The sequence below is a fragment of the Mirounga angustirostris genome, unplaced genomic scaffold (genome assembly GCF_029215605.1).
Source record: "Mirounga angustirostris isolate CCGP_5_RB_7025 unplaced genomic scaffold, mMirAng1.0.hap1 SCAF_5, whole genome shotgun sequence".
Lineage (NCBI taxonomy): Eukaryota > Metazoa > Chordata > Mammalia > Carnivora > Phocidae > Mirounga > Mirounga angustirostris.
The window spans coordinates 128,595,308-128,620,435 of NW_026991713.1; the positions used below are offsets into that span (position 1 = coordinate 128,595,308).

At 46.9% G+C, this 25,128-nt stretch overlaps 1 protein-coding gene and 1 long non-coding RNA gene across 4 annotated transcripts in view; one reads left to right on the plus strand and one right to left on the minus strand.

Annotated features, from left to right (window-relative positions):
- On the plus strand, positions 1–23,801 carry LOC135364503 (uncharacterized). Its single transcript, XR_010411713.1, has 3 exons — positions 1–715; positions 16,799–16,953; positions 22,434–23,801. It is a non-coding gene; the product is annotated as an uncharacterized LOC135364503 (long non-coding RNA).
- The window catches only part of PROSER2 (proline and serine rich 2), a 47,494-nt gene continuing 23,742 nt past the window's right edge, over positions 1,377–25,128 (minus strand). For all 3 annotated transcript variants that reach the window (XM_064592078.1, XM_064592079.1, XM_045874433.3), the window contains exons 3-4: positions 6,669–6,909; positions 1,377–5,001 (exon numbers count right to left, since the gene is read on the minus strand). In XM_064592078.1, the coding sequence (XP_064448148.1) occupies positions 3,989–5,001; positions 6,669–6,909 (1,254 nt within the window). In that variant the 3' untranslated portion in view covers positions 1,377–3,988. The remainder of the gene's footprint in view (positions 5,002–6,668; positions 6,910–25,128) is intronic.

Below are 25,128 nucleotides of genomic sequence, written 5' to 3' on the forward strand. Positions count from 1 at the left end.
AGGAGATCTTTACAGAGCCGGGCTGGCAGGTTGGTGCAGTGATGGTATCGCAATGGGGCGAGCTCTGCCTGGCTCCTGGGGTCATCTGTGGCCTCCTTAGAAGGACAGTAGCCAGGACAGCGAGTGAGCCCGCTGGTGATGGCAGTGGTTGGCATTTCTTAAGCCTTAGGGAATTTGGAATATGGAGGGAAGAGCTTCGTTATTTGTTTTTTTTAAAAAAAGAGACATTTAGAAGGACCGCAAACATCACACCCAAAGGTTGACTCTTTTTATGCTGAAAAGCGTGGGCTGGGAAGTGTGCTTAGGTCATTATCCTGTGGCCAGGCCTTTTCTTGGGGAGGACAAATGGTTTTCCTGCCAGCAGTTCTGCTGCCCTTGGGGAAGAGGGAGAACCTGGCGAGGGGCCGGCGGGGAACAGGGGTTGGACTGGACCGGTCAGCCGAGGCGGCAGGGGGCCGCATTCCCCACCCGGCCACACAGCGCCCCTGCTCGCAAATGCAGCTCGAGTCCTCATCTTACCAGGCTGCGGCGGCTTACCGCCCTGCCTTCTCTCTTCTCAGGTATCTGAAAGCAGGGCTTGTCCAGCGAGTAGATTAGAAGAGGATATGCCAACTTGTTCCCATACTTGAAAGCCGGAGAAAGCCCTGCTGTGAGGAGAACAAACAGAACCTGTTTGGTGGCTTGTCATTTCAGTGACAACACGAACCTTTCACAGGTGAGCATTCCTCACACGCCTCCCCTTCCGACTGCCCCCCCCCTCCCCCGGGGCAGGCAGCGGGGGTCACAGGCCGGAGCAGGGGAAAAACACAGCAAACCAGCTCCAGAGCCTTCAGGGAACATGAGGATTTGATGACAAACATATAATATCTCAAGGGAGAGCCGAGGGAGAAAAGTGTATTACAGCTTGTCCGGGCAATCAAAAACCCTCCTAGAGAAACAATGTCCCCATTCTGCCGCCTCCATTAGGGACCCAGCACAGCAGGTACGAGTGTATTGTTTTCATATTTATCTTACTTCTCTTTCTTCATTCCTCTTGAATAAACATCAAGAACTGATTCCTTAGATCACCTACATCAAAAACATCACCACCAAATCCTCTGTAGGGTCAAAGGCCTCAGAGCCGGAGCTGTGGGAATTTAACGAAGAGAATGCCTTTCTGATTTTTCACAAATAAAAAAGCCAATCCTGAGGGTCTCCTGAGGCCTCACTTTATCAACTCCACTAAGCTCTTCATGAAAATGGGGAGCCAACCTTAGGAGCCCCCCAACAAGGAATTTCGTGGGAAGAATCCTGTACCCTCCATGTCCGTGTGTGCCACACAGGGAGGGAAGAGCAGGAGTGGGCTCAGGCCCGACCCACCGCCTTAAGCACCTCGACAGACTCAAGACACCCCGTGTGCGGACTGTTACTGTAGTATCTGCAACGTATTGCTGTGTGTGGACGAGACTGGCCATGTGTACCTACCTTCCTAAAAGCAAAGAATTCTTTTCCCCTGACTTTGAGCATTAAGATAAAGAGTTTCATAAAAATGGGGAGTGATTTACAGGTATCACTTTGAAAAGAAGGAAAAAAAACCTGGGCACTTGAAATTCATCTTTTCTTTTCATTACAGTTTTGCTTTGAAATGTGGTCAACAATCACTTGACGATGAGCCTTTGTGAATGTCCTATCATGTAGTTATGGCAGGGGAACGAATACCTCTCTGCAAACTAGATGTTTATTTTATTTTATATTTTATTTTATTTATTTGAGAGAAAGCACAAGCGGCGTAAGGGGCAGAGGGAGAAACAGACTCCCCACAGAGCAGGGAGCCCCATGTGGGACTTGATCCCAGGACCCCGGGATCATGACTTGAGCTGAAGGCAGACGCTGCACCGACTTAGCCACCCAGGCGTGCCCAAACTAGATGTTTTTGTTAACATGATACATATACAGGTTACTGCATTAACAGGTATCATTTGAACCTCGTAAAAAACACATGGCTTTAATTACTAGGGTTTTGGGCACAAGAAATGGCCAGAGTAATAGCCAGTATAATTATGAATAAATACAAGAGAAGGATGTAACCATTTAAAAGAAAATAACTGAGCGCCAAGTATAAAATGCAAAAACAAAGCTGTTTATACTTAAGATAAATCTCTAAATTTATTTTTCAAAAACGACATTGTGAGAACAAATATAGTCACGTTGACCTTAATCACAGTGAAGTCATAGGATAGAGATAATTCTCATATTTAAAGGATATTTAAAATGTTAGCCATATCAAGACCCTCTATTTTTAAACACTGTGTATGGCATCTCACTTTGTGAAAGGTAATACAGCCCTCAAGAATTCTTCAAACAAAATCCAATACAAACAGGAGCACAATAAAAACTATTTTAAAAACCTGTAAAATCAAAGCACCTATTAAATTAAGACCATCGAGAATCTATAAGATTATTTCAGGAAGACACGGGCTGGATGAGACACTAAATACCATAGTTCTAAGGGAAAAAATGACCATCATTTTATGGAACTTACAAGGCAAAGTGAATACTATGAAAGATGTGCTTTACGGCGCATTTAAAAATTTTAATTTAAATAATACTCAACAGGAGGAAACCGAGTCTGTGACATTGGCTGAGATATAATAACAGAAGGGCATGACTTGCAACTGGAGCCCTTCCCAGTCTATTTTTAGAGGCTTAAGACTCCAGCCTTAAATAGTTTTAATAATAATGCTTGTGGCTACAACTCAGCATGTGACACACACAGTCTGGGAGAAAAGCAGTTCTTCTCAGACTATGGAACCTAGTTTGCTGGGGGTTTTTTCCCCTTTAAAGCTAATCCTGCGATCTTACTCACAGAACATGAGGGATCTCAAGAATGTTTTCATTTCCTTCTGTTTACTGGCTACCTTGCAACATGCACAACTAGAATTGGGTGATAAATTGAAATCAGAAGGAACTGTCTTGCTTCTCTGGAAGCCTACTTGGAATATTACCTTCGTTGGGTACAGAGCGACACATGGGTGATTGTGGAGACAATGGAGATGTGCCCTTAGAGGTTCCGATCTCTGTGTCCCGTCGCAGCTGCGATGGTTGCATCCGTCAAGAGAGAGGGAAGGGCTTGCATCCTGTAGTCACTTGAAAGGGTCTTAAGAAGTTTGCAGATGTGGACTCACGCATGTATGTGCGTGTGAACACATTTCTGTAAACACACATCATGTACAGGTATATACACCATTCATGCTCACCCACATATCTCCCAGTGACAAAGCCCCCGCAGTCTGATGGGACTTGCTTCCTGAAAATTACCTTTTCCAAATCCAACCTTTCAATTCCACTCCCGTAATGCAAAATTACAGTAAATCATACTCTGAAGGGTTCAATTTTCAATTAAAAAAAAAAAACAAAACACACAAATGGGCAAACCAAATCATATCCAGAAACAAAGACACATCTAGGGTTAACACACCAAACTTTACCCCTGAAAAACAAACAGAAAAACCAAAGGAGATGCTTTGAGATGTTATGAAAATTGAACAGGCATTTCTGTTTTAGGAAACAGAGAAAAGGAAGAGAAAATCCCTTTCATGGATAACTGAATGTAAGAGATCTAACCTGGCTTGGGTGTCACACGTCCTTGGGGTAAGAGTCTAGATGAGAGACGGGAGAATAACAAATCAGACCCAATCCCCCTCCTTCTAAATCCAAAAAAAGGGCATATGGCATTTAGGGTTTTCAGGGTTCTTCTCTGAGCTCCTAGAAAAAGGAAGACAAGATACAGGGCCGGACTCTCCCAGAAGGATCGCCCTGCTCAGATGTGGCAGCGCAGTTGGGTGGCACTTCCTATCCCCACTCCCTCCGCCCGGCCCGTGGAGTCCTGGCACCTGTCATCTGTCGTCCTCCCCGGAACCGTGGCCACTGCTCCTTGGGCGGCCACATCCATGTTAGGCCTCACAAGCCTGGCCATTGTGCCTCTCCAGCCCCCCCACCCCATCCTCCATCACAAGTTCTCCTTCAGAAGTCCGAGCTTGCGCAGGGCCTCCCGGCGGGCCTCCTCCGTGGACCCGCGGCCGGAGAACTGGACGGTGATGCCCTGGGGCCTGAACCCAACAGCCCTGGGCAGCGAACCCGACCGCTTCCTGGCATCCTGGCCACAGTCCGGCTGCCGGTGCTCGTAAAAGCTCCTGCTGGCATTCTGGCGGGCAAGTTTGCCAGCAAGCACCGGGTCTGGACGGAAGGTGACAGTTTTTCCCGTGGAGACGACGAAGGCACTGGGCTCACTCTTTAGGACGTCGTGGATGCTCTGGAAGCCGTTGGGCAACGGCAGGCACTGTTCTGTCTGCACGCCTCTGGACTGCTGCTGAGTGCTGGCATGGCTGCCGGCCCGCGTGGACACGGTTTCGTGGATGGGGTGGGGCTTGCTCTGGCCGTGCGTCCCCTGCTCGGTGACATCAGCCCTGGGGGCCCGGTATTCCGCTTCCCCGGAGGCCAGGAAAGAGACGCCATTGATGTTGGCCAAGACCCGGGCCTTCCGCTCCTGCACGCTGACGGCTGCTTTGGAGATGGTCTTGTTGAACTCCTTTCCCGCGCTGTTGGTCACGCTGATGTTGCTCGGGAAGCGGTGGATCTTGGGTGCGGGCTGGGCCGTGTGTCTGTGCCCCAGGAAGGGGTCCCCGTTCCGAGGGGCCCCCGAAGGCAGTGTCCTCCAGTCCCCAGGCTTGCCCTCCTTGGAGGGGGACGTGGGTGAAAGCGCTTCATTTCCTGCCAACTTCTCAGACATTTTCTGAGCAATTACCAGTGGGGTGGGAACGGAGCGGGGCAGTTTGGGGTGCTCTGCGGGGGGCATGGGGGCAGGCAGCTCTTTCCTGGGGGGCGCTGCCGCTGCGGCCACAGGCTGAAAGGGTGGCACAGGAGGGGTCTGTGGGCCTGCGGAGTCTGGCGAGGAGGGACCCCCGACTTCTGGGTTCCTGCCTTCAAAGACAGGAATGTCTTCCTTCCCGACAGGGCCAGCCCCTGAAAAGGAGGCAGAATCCTCATCAACTCCCACCTTAGGTAAAAATAAATGCATCCTATTTCCTTCTCACTGAATTTATGATGGCCTCCAAGGGACATAAAGCCAACGTCAGCAGCAATGTCAGCATCCCGTCAGCTAAACTCCCTGGCCCAGTGAAGGAGAACATTCTAGGTGAGTCTCACCATCACGTGATAAGAAGGCATCAGCCGGTGACCACGGAAGACTCCGGTCTGAAGGCTCAGCCCCTGGGATGCACACTGGGCATTCAGGCTTCTAAGGACGCGCATACCAGGAGGGAATAACAACCTGCCTTAGGACGGGGTGCTGCCAAGGGAAATGGAGGCGGGAAGGTTGGGGAGCACCCCCGCATCAGGTGTTTCTAGATGAAGCCTAGCTGGATGTGTCAGACAGCCCCGGGCAGAAGTCAATACATCAGCCTCTGAGCCTTTGCAATATCCTTACCAGATACGGATCGCAGGTCACCCAACGCTGTCCGCGCCTACATGCACGCACCTGTCTCTTGCTGCAGAACTGCAAGCCGTATCTTATTTGTCCCTATTCTTGGAATCTCACACAATGCCTGCCAAAGCAGGCACTTGCAACTGTTGTGAAAATGTCACGTAAGAGACGGATGGGCAGGGCGGCTTTCCCTCGCTAAGTGTTTCCCTTGGCCAAGTATACGATCTGGCATTTTTAAAGGATCAGCAGGTTCAAGTTAGCTGTAGGAACTACTGTTCAAAGAAGTGTGATAAAAATGGGAAATTCTTATTCAGTCTCTCCTTTGCTGACGTGGCTGCACACGAAACTCCACACCTGGAGTCGAGAACCCTGGTCTATGAAATTTGATGTAACACACGGCCTTGCACACACACATAACACACACACACACACACACACACACGAAAGAAAATATATTTCTAGAGGCTTGTGACAAAAGGCAGTGTTTTGTAGTAAGAGCCAAAATCCTTTCCCTTCTGTTTCTCCCTCATCCTTCCAATCCTCATCCCCTTGCCCAAATTTATTTCCAGTATCTCTTCCAATCAGGAAAAACAGTGCCAGACAATCCCACCTCGTCCATCCTGTCTGGTCTCACAGGATTCAAAAGACAAAAAGCATGCCTCTCCTTTGAGGCTGCCCTGAATCAAGCAAACCTACAAACCTACAACCTATTACATGCCGAGCCAAACTCTTGTCTGCTCTTTTCCGGTTTTCCTGAACCAGCGGACTTTTCAGTCCAAATACTCCCACTTTGAAAAGTCATACTAGAGAAACAGGGGTATAAGATTGTTCAAAATCTGAGATCAAACCCAAGGGCTAAAATAGAAGTACCTTGTCTGTTTTTTTCGTAAAATGAATTCTTAACACCTGGAAGTCATTTCCAATTTTCTTTTTCTTTTAATACATACACGAATTGATTCGTGTGGTCAGCTAGTCTCATTCTTTATTTTGGCCCTTTTGGAATTTCCCTTCATGGGCTGTCTCCTAATATGCTATGAAGCATCCACTTGGTTGGACACTCAAACTACCAAGAGCATACTTCTACCCTGCAAAAACCTGATGAGGCCGCACAGCATCCATACTGGCTGCACACAGGGGAAGACCACAGTGTCCTCGAAGACACTAATGAACCAAGCCAGAGGCCTGGGGATTGGGCTTCGCTCCTCACCTGCTGCTTCCGTCCCAGCCGGGAGGCACTCCGGTTCCCCTGCCTCCGGTGCTGGCTGCACTAAATCAATGACCTCTCCTGGCTCGGACTGACCGGAAGCACACTCTCCCAGAGACCCCAGAGAGTGGCCATCACACAGGACTTGCTCTTCAAAGTCGTCTTCCAGGGAATCAATGGTCTCTTCAAAAAACAGGATGACATCCTTTTCCTCATGGGTCAGGTACTTCAGGCTCTCATCATCCTATACAACAGGTGCAGGGATTGGGAATAGAAGGGATAAAACAAACAGTCATCTTGCTGAAGAGAAAAAATAAGACAAAGTCGGGATCTGTGCAGAGCCCCGGGTAGAATCCACGTGACTCTCAGAGTTCCGGTTGGGGAAAGTTGCCATTCAGGGGGCCCCATGGACAAACATGTCCCCCATTGTACCTGCATGAAAAAGAACATTGCCAAGAAGCTACAGCAAATACAGGGTCTTAGAACCTATTAACAGCTCTAGCCTAATGGTTCCTGGTGAGTCAATGACCAAAAAAATAATTCTTCTTCAAACCTCCTTGGAACACTGTTCTCAACTGACTGCTCTCAGACGTCTTCCCATAATAGCAGTGGGGGACATCTCTGGTTGAAGATAGTGATGTGAATGCACATATTTATGTCCTCTTCCTCTGGAAACCTCACTAAAACAACGGGATTTATTTTTATTTATTTATTTATTAAATTGGAAGGATATTTGATTAGTACATAGCTTTTTTTTTTTTTTAAAGATTTTATTTTTTTATTTTTTGACAAAGAGAGAAACAGCGAGAGAGGGAACACAAGCAGGGGGAGTGAGAGAGGGAGAAGCAGGCTTCCCGCTAAGCAGGGAGCCCAATGCGGGGCTCGATCCCAGGACCCTGGGATCTCGACCTGAGCCGAAGGCAGACTCTTAACGACTGAGCCATGCAGGCGCCCCTAAAACATTATTTTTTTTTAAGATTTTATTTATTTGAGAGCGTGAGAGAGAGATCACGAGCAGGGGGGAGAGGAAGAGGAGAAGCAGACTCCCTGCTGAGCAGGGAGCCCAATGCAGGACTCAATCCCAGGACCCCGGGATCGTGACCTGAGCCGAAGGCAGATGCTTAACCGACTGAGCCACCCTGGCGCCCTGGGATTTATTGTTTTAAAGGCACAAATCACAAAGACAAAAATAATGGGAAAGGAGACATCAGCCACGGAATGTGGGAAGTTAGGCAGTAGCAGGACAGGTGAAACCGACTCCAAAGACCCAGGGAAGCTGGGTTTCAGCCGGCAGCCGCAGATGCCAGTAACCACCCTTCTGAGGACAGCGGAATCCCCCCGCCCCCCGCTCAGGCACTGGGGGTGCAGAGCAGTTTTGGGAGGGGAGGCCAAGAGGACGGTGGAAAGAGCAGAATTGGTTCAGCAGGAATGAGGTCACCCCGGCAGAAAACTAGATGTTTTTTCTTAAAGAAGGTAAAAGAGGGATTTGAAGAGAGCTGATCATGAAGGATCGTGATGGAAATGAGGAGTAAATGAAGCCAAACAGATGCCCTGTGGACAGAAACCCAGAAGTCTTCCCTGGGGCATCTGAATGTCCAAGGGCCCAAAGGGGCCGACCCTATGGGTTCCCCAATGAAGCAGCTCAGCAAGATTCCCCCTTCAGACGAAGAGTACAGTCACCAAACCCCCACATAGAATTTCTAATCAGCTTCTCAACGTCCTCTCTTAAATTGTGCACACGCAGAAACTGAGCAGCTGAGAAAACCCTTTACCATGAAAGACATACCCGAACAAACAAAAAGGAAAAGAAAGCAACTTACAAAAACAAACTATGCAGAATTGATAATTTCTAAAAGAGGACTATTAATGTCCTCAGAGAGATGAGGAGATACTGAATCCATCAAGAATAGAATGCTCTTAAAACAAAAACCCAGAGGACCAAAAACAGCTCTTAGAAATTAACACTAGGACAGCAGAACTGAAAAATGAAATCAAAGCCTACAAGATAAAGTAGAGAAATGAGTAAATAGACAATTTAAAAAACAAAACAAAACAGGGAAGACAAGAAAATTAGAGAGTAAGTATGGGAGGCCAACATCTGATAATGAGAGACCCAGAAAAATAAATCAGAAAAGTAGAGGGGAAGAGAGTATCAGAATAAACAAGTAAAGGAATTCAAGGAGAGGACCCTCAACTGAAGGCTCTGAGTTTCCAGATACAAAAGTCCCCATTAGAACAACATAATGAACAAGAATGAAACAGACCTATGTCAGGGCACATCACTGAAATCTCAGGATGCTGAAGACCAAGATCCCAAAATCTTTCCAGAGTGAACATCAGGTCACAAAACAAAAGACCAAGAATCGAAACAGCAACAGACTTCCCGGCAGGGATATCAGAAGCCAGAAAACAACGTCATGATTCCTTCAAAATTCTGAGTGAATTGAGAACTAGAATTTTATGCCTAACCAAATTAAGGCGGTAGTAAAATAAAGATGCTTTTAAGACAGGTGAGGTCTACACAATGGATCTCCCACGTATGCCTTTCTCACGAAGCTTCTGCAGGGTGGTGGGGGAGTGGGGTTGCTCCCCCAGACAAAGGAGTAAACAAAGACATGGGAGCTGGGGACCAGGAGAGAATGAGAGAAAGCCAAAGGGAATCCCAGGACGCTGGTGACATCCCCAGGATGTCAACGGTGCAGTGAACAACCAGTCCAGTGCAGAGCACTCCAGGGGGTGAAGAATGCGAAGCAAGCAAATAAAACCTGTACAGTTATTAACCACAGAAAACTAAAGTTATGAGAAAAGGCATATATCTATGAATCTATTTGCCTATAGTAATAAGCACACATACACACACAGACATATGAATTATATTCGCATTCATAGTAGCAAGAAAACAAACAAAACAAGAAATCACTGAAAATGTCCAACAATAAGGGTGTGGTTAAACAAATCAAGGCACCTTCACAGATAGAATAATAAACAGTGTTTTCAAAAGAATATAAAGCTAAGTGGAAAAAATGCATATGGAAAAATGGAGCTTTCTCAATTTGACTTAAATATATGCATACTTAATATTTACCCCCACACAAGAAATACCGAAAGGATAAAGATATATAGTAAAATGTCGATAGTGGCAGTGGGAGGGTGTGAAGTCAAATAACAAAGAAACGGGGTGAGTTAAAAACTATGTCCTCTAGGGGCACCTGGGTGGCTCAGTTGGTTAAGTGTCTGCTTTGGGCTCAGGTCATGATCCCGGGGTCCTGGGATCGAGTCCTGCGTCGGGCTCCCTGCTCCATGGGGAGTCTGCTTCTCCCTCTCCCTCTGTACCCCCCACGCTCGTGCTCTCTCTCTCTCTCTTGCTTGCTCCCTCTCTCTCAAATAAAATCTTAAAGAAAAAAGTCATGTCTTCTAGTGAGTAGGAAATGGGAGGAGGGTGCTTTTCATAACCCTGTGAAACTACTTGACCCTCTATGAGTGCAAACTTTGATAAAACAACAAAAAAAGTGGTGGAAGCAAACATGATTAACAGCTGACCCCAGCGGGGGCATGAGGTGGGTGGGTGGCACCTGGGTGTGGCTTCATCGGTTAAGCATCTGACTCTTGATCTCAGCTCAGGTCTTGATCTCAGGGTCGTGAGTTCAAGCCCCACGTTGGGTTCCACGCTCAGCGTGGAGCCTACTTAAAATAAAATGAAAAAAAAAAAAGAAAAAAATTGTTGACCCAGGTGGTGCAGGAGAATGCTTTTCACATTGGGATCTGAGAGGTTACACAAATGCCCACCCATCCACCCAAAGCACCTGACTCCCAGGTCCATCAGAGAGCCTGCAGGCTTTACAAATTTAGAGAGGTTTAAGGCATTCCTTTGTTTTTGGTATGATTAACCCGAGAATACATGCAAATTTCTCAAGCCGGCTTGGCTATATTAGTTTAATCCTGAAGGCAGGAGGACTCCGGGCAAGGTGACTGCCCACAGCCGGGTTCGGTGGGCAGACAGACGGAATGGCATGGGCTGGGTCAGCAGACAGAGCGGAGCACGGCCAGGGAGAAGCAGCTACACACACCCGCCAGATATAAAGCCACATACCACTGCGGGGTCACAGGAGTGTCTGCTTTGGTAGACACGACAAACAGCTCTCCCGAGTACTTGTCCCAAGCGCGCTCCTGCCCGCAGGCCTGCTGGCTCTCCTTCCGTGGCAGGCACGCACCAGCGTCCCATTGTGATTTTCCATCCACTCCCAAGAAAACAGTGTTGCACTTTTTTTTTTTCATAATACTTAGCTGGCTATTTGGAGATCCTCTTACAAAGTGCTGCCTGTTCCTCTTTCTATCAAGTTGTCTTTTAAAAAATATAGTACTGGGCGCCTGGGTGGCTCAGTTGGTTAAGCGGCTGCCTTCGGCTCAGGTCATGGTCCCGGAGTCCTGGGATCGAGTCCCACATCGGGCTCCTGGCTTGGCGGGGAGCCTGCTTCTCCCTCTGACCCTCTCCCCTCTCATGCTGTTTCTCTCTCTCTCTCTTTCTCAAATAAATAAATAAAATCTTTAAAAAAAATAAAAAATAAAAAATAGAGTACTACACGTACTAGATAGACACCATTTGTTGGATATACTTATTGCAAATATCTTCTGCTATTCACTGGCTATTCGCTGCTATTCACGGCAGTAACGGTGGATAGGCATTCTGGTCGGATAGGCTTCTGCTATTCAGTGCTACAATTCATCTGGAATGAACTTCTGTGTATGGTGTGAGGTCAAGAGTCTTTGTTTTCTAAAGTGATACCCAATTGTTCCAGCACCATGCCTTGGAAAGACCGTCCTTTCTCCCCTACAGGTCCCCTTGGATGTGTTGGGTCTGTTTATGAATTCTCTTATCTGTCTACTTGTCTATTTGTATACCAATTAAACAGTTCTATTTTTTTAAAGATTTCATTTATTTATTTGAGAGAGAGAGACAGCGAGTGAGAGAGAGCACGAACAGGGGTGGGGTTGGGTTCAGGGCCAGAGAGAAAGGGAGAAACAGACTCCCTGCTGAGCAGGGAGCCCGATGTGGGGCTCGATCCCAGGACCCCGAGATCATGACCTGAGCTGAAGGCAGACGTGCCACCGACTGAGCCACCCAGGTACCCCTTAAACACTGTTTTAATTATTATAAGTGTTGCTATCTGGCAGTTTAAAGCCTTCCAGTTTTGCCATTCTTCTCTAAGTCTGCACTAGCTCTTTTGGCCCTTTTTATTTCCATGTAAATTTTAGATTCAGCTTGTCAGTTTCCATACACCCAGATACACACACACCCTCTGCTGGGACTTTGGAACTAACAGAAGTTCCTCAGACTGAGGAGAACTGAATTTTCCAGTGTTTTTTGAATCCTCGAATATAGTATACACCCTTACTTACTTAGATTAGTGGCTCTCGAGCTGTGGTCCTTTCACCAGCAACTGCAGAACCTCGGCACAGCACCTAGGACTACAAATTCTTGGGCCCTACCTCAGATCTGCTGAATCAAAAGCATTAAGGGCCTCAGGTCTGTGCATTAACATACACTCTGGGAAATACTGATGCACTAACGTTAGATAGGCATTGATTTGGTTCTTCAACTTTCCTCAAGAATGTCTTAGAGTGTCAAGTCTGAGATTTTATGCAGTTGTCATTATATGTCTTCTTAGGTATTTGATGGTTTTGGGTTTTTTTTTAAGATTTTATTTATTTATCTGACAGAGAGAGACACAGCTAGAGAGGGAACACAAGCAGGGGGAGTGGGAGAGGGAGAAGCAGGCTCCCGGCCGAGCAAGGAGCCCGATGCGGGGCTCAATCCCAGGACCCTGAGATCATGACCTGAGCTGAAGGCAGTCGCTTAACGACTGAGCCACCCAGGCGCCCCAGTATTTGATGTTTTTTGAAGCTAATATAAATGTTGTCACTTTAAAAAAATTTTTTTTAAATTTTTAGTTGTTTTTTTTAAGTAAACTCTACACCCAACGTGGGGCTCAAACTCACGACCCAGAGATCAAGAGTTGCATGCTCCATCAACTGAATCAGCAGGCACCCCTAAATGGTGTCACTCTAAAATTTTTCTAATTGCTGCTGGTATACAGAAATATAAAGTACACTGATCTTGTAATAAGTAAATTCAACCAATTTGCTGTGTGATCCGGACAGTTTATTTGTAGATTGTTTTCAATTTTCTACATACACAGTGGTGTCTGTAAATGAGAGATTTATATTTCCTCCTTTCCATTCCTTTTGTGACCCATTCATTTTTGTCATTTGCCTTATCGTACCGGCTGGGTTCTCAAGTCAGCTGAATAGAAACGGCATCTTTGTCTTGGTCCCAGTATCAGAGAGAAAGCTTTCAATATTTCTCCATCAAGTATAATGTTTGCCACAGGGTTTTTTTTTTAAAGTTTTATTGTTTATTTATTTTTAAGTAAAGTCTACCCCCAAACTGGGGCTCGAACTCACAACCCTGAGATCAAGAGTCCCACACTCCATCAACTGAACCAGTCAGGCGCCCCTGTTGTAGATTTTTTTTAAAAAATTATTTTTATCAGATTAAGAAAATTTTCTTCTATTCCTAGTTTGCTGAGTAGCTGAGTATGTTGGTTTTAACATAATGAATGGGATTTGAATTTTGTCAAATCATTTTCTTTATGTATTAGAGTGATCCTCAGCTGGGGGTGACGTTGCTCTTCACAGGGCATTTGGCAATGTCTGGAGTCACTTTTGGTTGTCGCAACTGGGTGGGTGTCACCGGCATTTAGCGGGTGGAGCGATCTATAGCCTACAGCACACGGGACAGCTCCCCACAGAAAGAACGATCTGGCTGAGAAGGCTGAGGAGGCATGATTATATACTTCTCTTTTCTTCTGTTAATGAACTGAATTACAATGATTGATTTTCAAACATGAAACCAACCTTGCATCCTTGGAACAAATCCAATCTGGTCGTGATGTTATCTTTTTTATAATCGCTGAATTTGATTTGCTAATATTTTGTTTGGAATTTCTGCATCTGTATTCACAAGATCGATTGGCTTGTCGTTTTCCTTTCTTTGTGATCAGGTTTTGTATACCCTTCTTTTTAAAATGTCAACTTTGAAACAATATGCCCTAAGATTTTAATTTTAGTTCCTAGCTTATCTTTTCGGTCCACCTTTCCTGAGATTTTTGTGGGGGTGGGGGGTGGGGGAGAGGAAAGACTAAATTTAAGAATACTTTTTCTCCAGCTGAAATTAGAGCAGGTTCATATTAACTAGGTCTGTGTAATTCGATCAGTCTGCATACCTAGCAGTGGATAGTCCCTGAGAGCTTCAATATTCTAAGAACAAGGTCAGTGTCAGGGGCATTAGAAGAGGGGCAGGGTACCATGAGGGAAAATGGACATAAAGTGTTCCTGACTGAGTACTTTCTATTGAGTGCTGGACCAAGGGAAAGAGAAATGGGTTTTTAAAAACCCAGTACAGGGATGCCTGGGTGGCTCAGTCAGTTAGGCATCTGCCTTTGGCTCAGGTCATGATCCCAGGGTTCTGGGATCGAGTCCCACATTAGGCTCCTTGCTCAGCGGGGAGCCTGCTTATCCCTTTGCCACTCCCTCTGCTTGTGCTCTCTCTCTGTCTCTGACAAATAAATAAAATCTTTTAAAAAAATAAAAATAAAAAACCCAGTACCATCATCTACAGAACATGTGACTAAGGAATTTACACTTTATTCTGAGAATTCCAGTATCTGGCCCTACCTACTTTTCAAATTTCATCTCCTACTACTCTCCCCTTTATACTCTATTCCAGGGGTGGTTACTTTTTCTGTAAGGGCAGGGAGTAAATATTTTGGGCTTTGCAAGCTTTATGGTGACAACTACTCAACTCTGTCCATGTAGTGTGAAAGTTATAGACAGTGTGTTAATGAACAAGCCTAGCTTTGTTACAATAAATCTTTATTTACAAAATCAGATGGGGGGCCAGAGTTGACCTACAGGCTGTGGTCTTCCAACTCTTGCTCTATGCTCTAATCACATCAAACCACCTGCCATCTCCTGTGCCTTTTCATGTCAGCAGTGCCTGTCTCTGCATGGCCACATCTGACCTATCCTTCGTGGTCACCACACCTCCAATGTCACCACCCCTCCAGCCGACTCCATAGCATCTATTGAATCAGACATTCAAATATTTGAGCATCTACTAAGCATCAGGCAATGTAAATATAACAGTGTAAATAATGTTCTTGCTGTCTACTTGACCATCTAATGAGGGCTTTAGGTAAGAAAAGAAGTAGTTACTTCAGAGTCTGGAAATGGCTCCAATGAAGTGACCACAGGGTATTAAGGAAATGGGTGTCAATCCACACTTTTGGGGAAGGGGTCTGATCTGGAACACTTGGGCGAGGAAATGATATCTGCCAATAATCTGAAAGAAGTGGGTGAGAGTCAAACACAAAGGGACACGGGGTAGGTAAATCTGTGTTTGAGAGATCATGTTGCCTATCATGTAGGAAATATCGAATGTGGGGAGCAATCTGGATGAGACTTCAAGGTCACCTAAACCAGAGCAGGGGTGATGGGAAGAGAGAGAAGGAGGTGGGATTTCAGAGAGATTTAAAATGTAGAATCAGCTCCTCATTTAAATTCTCAACTACAGTTGTTCATCATCCAGCTTTCCAGCTCTACTAGACTTCACATTTAAAAAGGAGCCTCATATAGCCGATGCCCCCTCCCCCAGACCACCCCAGAGCTTACAGGCGGTCTTGTCATGGGACCAAAATGTCAGCTGCCTCTTCACACGTCTGTCTGCTTTGTCCCTCTGGCAACCAGAACAGGAAAGCTTCATACGAAATCCAGCGACACCATTCATATTGTGATTTTTCTAGTTTCTTGAAGACTGGTGGGATCATCTGGAGGGTCACCATGGATGGTGTAGGGCATTCCTGCCTCATCTGTTCTCTACACACCTTATTCTTGCTAGACCAGCCTGCCCCCCATCCGTTCAGCACACACGCTCCTAACTCTCCTGCTTTCCCAGACTCACCCGAAGACATTTCAAATGTTTCTCCTATCCATGCAGAGTAGTTTAGCTCAGTGATTCAATGGAAAAAAACTTGCAAGTCTAAAAATCATTAGGGCTCTTAGCATAACAAAGGTCCCTGTAGTTAATAATTACAACCATCACGGATGTTGTTAGGAGACGTGATGATGATAACAACCATAACCAAACAAAATGTCTAAGGAAATAAATTAATGCTCTCTTCCCTCTTCCTCTTACTTTGCCTTCCCCAACTCAGTGTTTCAATAGGGCTATGCACAAGATTTTTAGATAATCTATTTTGGTTAGGTGTACAGACAGCAGAATTAAATGGGCAACTGGCCTGCAACACACCTTCAGCTTAAGACACATGCCAACTTCCCACACTGAGTGAGGGGCAGAAACTATGAACAGTGTATATAAGCCCCACAGATCTAATCCAACCTCTGAGCAAGAAATCCCAACGTAAGATGGCATTTGGAAAATGGGCTTAGAAAGGGCAGCTCCTACACAACCATTCTGTGTTCTTGGGCAGGCTGTAGGACCCATAGGCTGAAAGACACAACACACAGATCAGTCAGCCCCGCTCCATCACTGGAAGATGTGAACGCTGGGCTCAGGGCCAGTGAAATGACCCCCAGGGTCATATGACTACTCAGTAGAGTGGCCAAGACTACGACTAGTCTGTTCTTGCTTTTTTGTTTTATCAGATTCATTTCTGTTTCTAATCACATACTTATTCAAGATCAGAGGCCTGGGTCCTGGAAGACTCAGATTCTTGCAGCCCCAACCCATCTGAGGTCTCTCCCTGGAGTTAGAGGCCGGAGCACATACAGGCCGTGAGGCTGGCGTGTATCTACACGCACTGGGTCTGTGCTCTGCCTGGCCTGGAGTGCTGACCTAAGGGGCAGAGCCAAAAAGAGCTGTGGGCTCCGTCTGCTGCCTAATTCCCCAAACAAGAAGCTGCCCTCCACATGAACCCCCCTCTGCCTACACCTGGGAGAGGAATGAAGGCAGAAACCAAGAAAAGCCGCAGTGCCAAGGGCAAGGGAGCAGGGTATTCAGGGCCAGAAAAGGGGTGCGTGCCCTTGTGCGAGAGGGTTCCTACCTACTCCTCCAGTTCCCCGGAGATGCTGGTGCTGCAGCCTCCTCAGACAAGAGGAAGACAAGAGGAAGGCAAGAGGAAGGCAAGAGGAAGGCACGGGCCTTGGTGAAGAGGCAGAGCATGAAAAGCAGGAGACTGAGAATAGGCAAGTCGATAGAGCCAGAAAGTAGGTGAGTGTTTGCTCAGCGCTGAGGGAGTTGGGGGAAATAGGGAATGACTGCTACTGGGTGCAGGGGTTTCTCTGGGGGTGGAGAATATGTTCTAAATGTGATTGTGATGATGGTTGCCAAACTCTGGGAATCTACTAGAAACCACCAACGGGCATACTTTAAACGGGTGAACTGTCTGGTATGTGCATGATACCTCAATAGAGCGGTCAGAGAGTGAAAACAACAACAAGGAAGGCAGGGGCCTCGTGGCCCCCGTGGAGGAGGGAGGGAGCCCTGGCAGCGGTGGTCCCTGCTTTGCCGATGGGCCTTTTGGAAGCGGCATTTGCTAACTTAGTCCCAAAGAACTAAGTAGATAGGAAATGAAGAAGGGAATTGAAGAATTGTGTTAGTATTTGGAAGGAAATAGGCTGACAGCCAAAAAATTTTTTTAAATTCCCTTTTAAAAAAAAAAAGATTTTATTTATTTATTTGACAGAGAGAGACAAAGCGAGAGAAGGAACACAAGCAGGGGGGGTGGGGGAGGGAGAAGCCGGCCCCCTGCTGAGCAGGGAGCCTAATGCGGTGCTCAATCCCAGGACCCCAGGATCACGACCCAAGCCGAAGCCAGACGCCAACGACTGAGCTACCCAGGCGCCCCTTAAATTCCCTTTCTATGAGTGGTGTTTTTAATGTACCAATTTGGGCTATCAATCTCCAGATCTATAAGAACTCTCTAGAAAACCATACCTCCCCCCCCATTCTACCCCGCATGCTGACTTCAGGTAATGTCTGTAAGTCTCCAAGGGAAACACCATTTTGTTTAAGAATGTGAGAGTACTGGGATGCCTGGGTAGCTCAGTCGGTTAAGCAGCTGCCTTTGGCTCAGGTCATGATCCCAGGGTCCTGGGATCGAGTCCCACATAGGGCTCCCTGCTTGGTGGGGAGCCTGCTTCTCCCTCTGCCTGCCTCTCCCCCTGCTTGTGTTCTGTCTCTCTGACAAATAAATAAATAAAATCTTTAAAAAAAAAAAAAGAATGAGAGTACATATATTTCTACCCTAATATGTACATTATAATTGTGAAGAAATAATTTCTATTATATTCAAACCAGAAAATTCAAAACGCTAAGTCTACTAAAGTAATTGTACTGGATGCTATACATGTGTCCCATGAGGAGGACAAAGTCCTGGTCTTGCGGATGTCTGTCCACTCCTACATGAAGATGACAGAAGAAATGTCTACCTAGTCCCAGTGGAGCTCTGAGAGGAACAACCAGATAAGCTGGATGACAGACTTTTAAGATTTTATTTTTAAATTTTTAAAAAGATTTTATTTATTTATTTGAGAGAGAAAGAGAGCATGAGCAGGGGGAGGGGCAGAGGGAGAGGAAGAGAGAAAATCTCAAGCAGACTCTGTGTTGAGCTTGGAGCTCGACATGGGGCTTGAACTCACGACCCCGAGACCATGACCTGAGCCCAAATCAAGAGTCGGTGCTCCACCCACTGAGCCATTCAGGCACCCCTGGATGACAGACTTTTATAGCAAATGTTACCAACAGTTCTGAAAGTCAACAGTCCTAGATATGCCTACGGGAGTACAGATTTGGGACAGGAGTTTCATTTCAAGAGAAAATATAGAGAGGAAAAAAACATTTGGCTACACGAAAAATGGAGGAAGCCCAGAACACTCATACTAAACAGCTACCTAAAAAAAAATGCTGAATTAAGTTCTGAAGCTTTTTTCTTTTGTTTTATTTTTTTTTAGATTTGTTTATTATTTTAGAGAGAAAGAGAATGCAGGTAGGGGTGGGGAGAGGGGCAGAGGGAGAGGGAGAATCTCAAGCAGGTTCCATGCTCAGCATGGAGCCCAATGTGGCACCCCTTGTTTTGTTTTTCATTTAAACAAAGAAATTGGGCTTGGGGTGCCTGGGTGGCTCAGTCCGTTGAGTGACTAAATCTTGGTTTTGGTTCAGGTCATGATCTCAGGGTTGTGGGATTGAGCCCCACGTCAGGCTCTATGCTCAGCAGGAGGTCTGCTTGTCTCTCTCCCTCTGTTCCTCCCCCTGCTTGTGCGCCCAAGTGCTCTCTCTCTCTCTTAAATAAAATTTAAAAAACAAAGAAATTTGGCTTAACTGCAGATTAAGACAATGTGGCAACTCCTTGTGAGAGAGAAAAAAGAACTTGTAGAATTCATCTCTATTCCAGACCAAAAAAAAAAAAAAATCATAAACAAGATTATGATGGCTAAAAATATTCTTGAGATGAACCAAGATCTCTCAACTGCCAGTCTCTTAGGTGGGGAGCCTAGAGTATTTGTTTTGGTAGAGTGTGATTTGATGTTCATATTTGCTTTTTTTTTTTTTTTTAAAGATTTTATTTATTTGTCAGAGAGAGAGTGAGAGAGAGAGAGAGAGCACAAGGTGGGGTGGGGGGAATAGAGGGAGAAGCAGGCTCCCCGCTGAGCAAGGATTCCCCACGGGACTGGAATCCCAGGACCCTGAGATCATGACCTGAGCCAAAGGCAGACGCTTAACCCACCGAGCCACCCAGGCACCCCTCACATTGGCTTTTTCCACACACCAAAATGACCTTCCAGACACTTGAGCAAGGCTTCACTGACCTAAGCTGATGAGAGATGCCCTCAGCCCCGCAGCTGAAGCCGAACAGGGGCCCAGAGAAGCATGTCACCATGGGCCTCCATGCAGTTCCTGACAGGCCTCTCCGGGCTGTGCTGACCTTGGCACTCCATAAGCGCCCATGGCGCTCCCCACAGACCCGGGTAGGGGCTTCATTATGGTTCTCTCTAACCGGTCACTGCGGTGAGTTTTCACCAGGGCTAACTGAACCCTGTACTTCTGGCCGGAAAGCAACACAAACAGTGAGGGACGAGATGTGCGCCCAGTTTTGATGACAGATCTAAAGAATCATGGCTCCAGGGACGCCTGGGTGGCTCAGTCGTTAAGCATCTGCCTTTGGCTCAGGTCATGATCCCAGGGTCCTGGGATCGAGCCCCGCATTGGGCTCCCTGCTCAACGGGAAGCCTGCTTCTCCCTCTCCCACTCCCCCTGCTTGTGTTCCCTCTCTCGCTGTGTCTCTCTCTGTGTCAAATAAATAAAATCTTAAAAAAAAAAAAAAAAAGAATCATGGCTTCGAAGGATCACCACTGGGCTCTGGGGCTGCCTGCAACTTCCGTCCCCTGGCGGTAATGTGAAGAAGGCCTAAGACGGAGCCGCCTTGTGCGCCTGCCGTCCAGCGCCCTCCCAGACCCCTGTGAGCCCATTGCGCTGACCCAGAGCTTCACGCGTGCCGCCGAATTGCGAGCTCTGGAAAGAGGAACACCGCGTTGTACTCGTCATCTACCAGTTCTGGTGTGTAGCAGGCGTTTATTAAGGGTTTACTGAATCCAACTTCTTTAAAAGCTATTTGAGCTCTGTCATAAAATGGCTGCTTTGACCAGCAAGTTGTGGGCTTAGGGAGGGTAAGGAAATGGAAAGGAAGACAGGGATCACTGGTGACCAGTCTGCTTCTCCTTTCTTTTCTTCTTTCTTTCTTTCTTTCCTTCCTTTTTTTAAGATTTTATTTACTTATTTGAGAGAGAGTGCACATGAGCAGGGGGAAGGGCGGAGGGAGAAGCAGGCTCCCCGCTGAGCAGAGACCCCCCCCCCCCCCTTCACAGGAAGGGTGTGAGATGCTGGGCGGGGGGTGGGGGGGGCGCTCTCCCTTTCCGTCTCATCATTAGTGGTCAAAGGAAAAACCACCCAGGTGCCCCTGCTTCTCTTTTCCATCCTCGGTTCTGTTTCCTCTCCATGGAATCACCCAGCCCCTTCTGTGTCCGTTTGCTGTGTATGACCGGGACTTCACCTAACCTAGCCACTCAGTGTTCACCACTGCTTGCTCTACCTTCTTATTCCATGACAAATGAGTGAGGCCAAAAGGCAATCAAAGGCTTTGGAGAAGGAAGGGGGTAATCAGGAGCCGGCAACTGCTGTCTGATCACAGGCTTGTTATGTGGCTGCAGGGCTATGACGTTTGTTAGCTTGGGGAGAAGGGAGGGTTGCAGGACAGTTCACTGAAGAGTAGATCTCCAAACTCTCGGTAATGAATCTGGATCATTGCTTTGGACCAAGTTAGAGATAAAAATGAACAGGAGGTATGCCTGGGGATTCGGGGTGCTTCTAATCTGCCCTCAAAGAAGCGTGTGCATTACCAAGTCCCTTCAGAGCCGTGGGTACTGGGTGGCTCAGTCGGTTAAGCGACTGCCTTCAGCTCAGGTCACGATCCTGGAGTCCCAGGATCGAGTCCCGCATCGGGCTCCCTGCTCGTCAGGGAGTCTGCTTCTCCCTCTGACCCTCCCCCCTCTCATGTGTGCTCTCTCTCTCTCTCTCTCTCTCATTCTCTCTCTCAAATAAATAAAATCTTAAAAAAAAAATAGTTTCCCACTCTTTTCAAGCAGGCAGTCAAATTCTCTTCTAGAGGAAGCCCCAGGAGGCCTGCAGGCTGCAGGGCCACCTGCAGAAACAGCACCCAAGCATGTGGGCAGGAGGCAGCTGTGCGTCCCTGGGCATTTTGTGAGATGCGTGCTCCAGATCCCAGCCTGCAGGGGTTAAGAATATAGGGACCCCTACACCCAAAGCTTCTTTCGTCCCCTTAGACAGCTATCATTTATGAATGTCTCCAAATTCTTCTAGAAACTTTTCTCCTGAATCCATTATCACCGACGAAGGCGGTAAGTTCCAAAACCACCCTCCCAACTTGGCCAAGATGTGCTGCCTTGTTTTGCATTGCAGCCATTCTTCTTAAGTTCCAAAGGGAAAAAAAAAAAACACGTTCAAAATATATCCTCTTACTCAAGCATTTCGTGATTTGGCCAATCTGTTCTCGTTCTAGCTCTGCCTTTCATTAAAGTGTTCAGAGGCAGACTTCCTTACAAGAAAAACAAAGTACATATACAAATACAACCAGCCTCTCGGTGAAAAAGACTGCATCCTTTGCCCTCTTGGAATGGTCCCGGTCATCATGGGGGCCATGTGGGCAGCCAGAACAAGCCTACTGGAAGCAGCTATTTTCATTTTTAGCTACTAGCACTGGCTCGGGAGAAAAGTTTTCATAGCGTAAACATCTGTTATACCCCAGGCAACCCTTCAACTAGTGTTGGAAAACTTTAGTAGGATATTCTCATTTAAATCAGGCATTCATGTTTTATCTTCTTGTAAAAATAACCCTGGCTTAAAAGAAATGTCTCCCTAAGTAGGTTATCTCTTATCTAAAGAGCCTTTAGATAGAACACCAAACAATGCAGAGGCCTAAAAGAACGGTCCCTGACTAGTCTTCCACGAGGTCGGGGGTGACAGGGCAATGAGTGGCAAACTACTAGGGTTGAATCTCGTTCCGAAAAGATGAGTCATAAAAAGACCTGATGACTCGGAATCAAAACATATAGAGCTCCTCTCCACATTTAGACTCCCTGAAAGTTCACACACAATTTTTTTTTTTAATGGTGTAGCTAGTTCACTGGTGAAAGGGGCCGGCTGCCAAGACAGTGCTTCATGAAAGTCAAGTCCTAATCAAAATGCCAAATTTTCTCAATGTGCCGCTCCTCTCTAAGGAGAATACACAACTGCCAGATGACACGGGAGGCAGTTCAAGTTGGCTCAATGATCTTCCAGAAAGGAAAATGCTTGAAAACAAGCAGAGGTCTGCGCAGAAGGTGCTGGAACAGGACAGCGACGTGTCCTCCTATAGACAGCGAGAGAAACAGGGAGCCAAGTGGGGTACGTGGCAGGATTACGGGGTCACACACATCCACACACGCATCCTGAGAATATACGTTCATCGTACACTTCCTGAAAGTCGAATCTGCAATGACTTTGCCACAGTTATGCTGCACTGGGTACAATGCTCGGCGCTCCAGGGCACAGAGAAGAGTCAGACACATTGCAGTCCCACTGTGGGACGGTACCGGAGAGGAAAGAACCAGAGGAGGATAGGTGTTCTGGACGTTCACCCCAAAGTGATGCCCCGGAGGGAGACTGCGAGAATTAGGAAGGGTGTGAGATGCTGGGCGGGGGGTCGGGGGGGCGCTCTCCCTTTCCGTCTCATCATTAGTGGTCAAAGGAAAAACTCAGAAGACTACTGACGAGTCAGAGATACGACCCGGAGAGCACGGATCCAACAAGAAGCTGGGGCGGGCTAAAGCGGAATCACACGCAACCTGGAAGCTCAGAGGGCACTCGCCAAGAGGCTGTTGTCAGTAAGCCTGGACTGCGTGCTGGCCGGCACGTCCTTCCAGTCACCCTGGGGAAAGAATTATTTTCCCATCACCCCCGTTTGTAACTCAGGAAGAAAGTAACTAAGGAACACAGTGACTGACTAACCCTTCCCAGGTTCCAAAGGAGACGAATTTGAATGTGAACTCGAGCCTGTCACTAATACGCTGTGTTTGTTACTATTCTGAGCTGATTTTTAGGATACAGACTGGTTAGTAAAAAAGAAAGGAACTTTAAACATGCATAAGGTGGGGTTTTTTTTGGATTTGAGAGAAATCATAAGTATATCGGGGAATGTTCTGCTGATACCTATTCAGCCCTACCGCAAAACCTATGCAGACCAATACTGACGGCTCAGAAATCCTTCCCCAAAGGCAGTTAATGTTGTTCTCACTCTACCCACCTTGACCTTCTGATATTTATAAATGTAAGAGATTTGTAGTCTCTCCCACCTTTGAACCTAATATTTCCAATATATTATTAAAAAATGTCCATGATAAAAAGGTCTTTTTAAGATTGTATTTATTTATTTGAGAGGGAGCACGAGCAGAGGGAGGGGCAGAGGGAGAGAGAGAAGCAGACTCCCCGCCGAGCAGGGAGCCCAACTCGGGACTCGATCCCAGGACTCTGAGATCATGACCTGAGCAGAAGGTGGCCACTTAACCGACTGAGCCACCCAGGCACCCCTTTGATTAAAAGTTTTAAAATAAGTCACTTCTCTTTCTGACTCTGGAACTGATACTTAATAGACCTCCCTTCAAACAAGAGCTTTTGTCCCTGGAGATGAATTCTTGTGTATGACATCCGACAAAGCGTCGACATGATGCATATTCTCCATATCTGCCAGATGACAGACATTAATGTCCCATCTGCCTAGACATACATTCTATGCAAAATTCTATTTTCTATGGCAGCGTCTTGTAAACTCCCCGAGTTCACTTTACAGACTTACTTCTTCCAGGAAAGATACCTTGTGGATATTCTGGTGGCTGTGATCCCCTCTACAAGCCTCCTTTTCCATTTCCCCTAAACCTTCGTGATGGTCAGTATGATGCACCCCCTCCAGATCACCGGCTGGTGAAGGACCTGTTCCCCCACCTTTTGGCAGTGTTGCTGGGAGGTGGCCCGAAGCTGTTAGTCCTCTTCGGGGATTGTCTTGAGCTGAAAGAAATCCTCTTGTCAAGGTCACACATCCTTCCAGGGGTGTCCTGCATCCAGTGGCTGATCACCAAGTGGGTACTAAGGCTCCAAGCTCAACCCGATGTGGGACAACTGAAGGACCGTCCCAGCTCCCAGCTTCCTGGGGAAGAGCTTCTCCCCGACCCCTGCTGCTTCCTCTTCCTTCCAGGTGCTGATCCCAGGAGCACCCCTAAGAAGCCCCTTGCACTCTGTCATCCTAACCTGCATCATCTCAGAATCTGCCACCTGGGGAGCACATCTGCAATAGCCCCTCGTGTCATGCTGGGCCACAGTCACTAGAATGTCAGCGCCTCTGCAGTGTCCCTGACTCCCAGAACAAGGGATCGAGCAAATGTATAAATCACACACACCAAAGAGACAGAAGGTGGTGGGGAGCACAGTGGATTCTGCTCCTCACTGGACAAATTCGTAGAGATCCGTCAAGTCCTATTTGTCTCTGGAGCGTGGAGTTTGAGCCACACTTGAGATTTGGTGGAAGTAGGCATTAACTGGCTGGAATGAAGAATGGACCCTATGTGACTAGAACAGACATTCAAAAACAGCAAATTTCCTTCCCCCACCTCAAAGCCACTTGGCATGCTTGGGATTGTGGTCTCTCCCAGCGGAAGACAGAGAGAAGGAGTTATTTATTTATTTATTTATTAAGATTTTATTTATTAATTTGACAGAGAGATATAGCGAGAGCAGGAACACAAGCAGGGGTAGTGGGAGAGGGAGAAGCAGGCTTCCCAC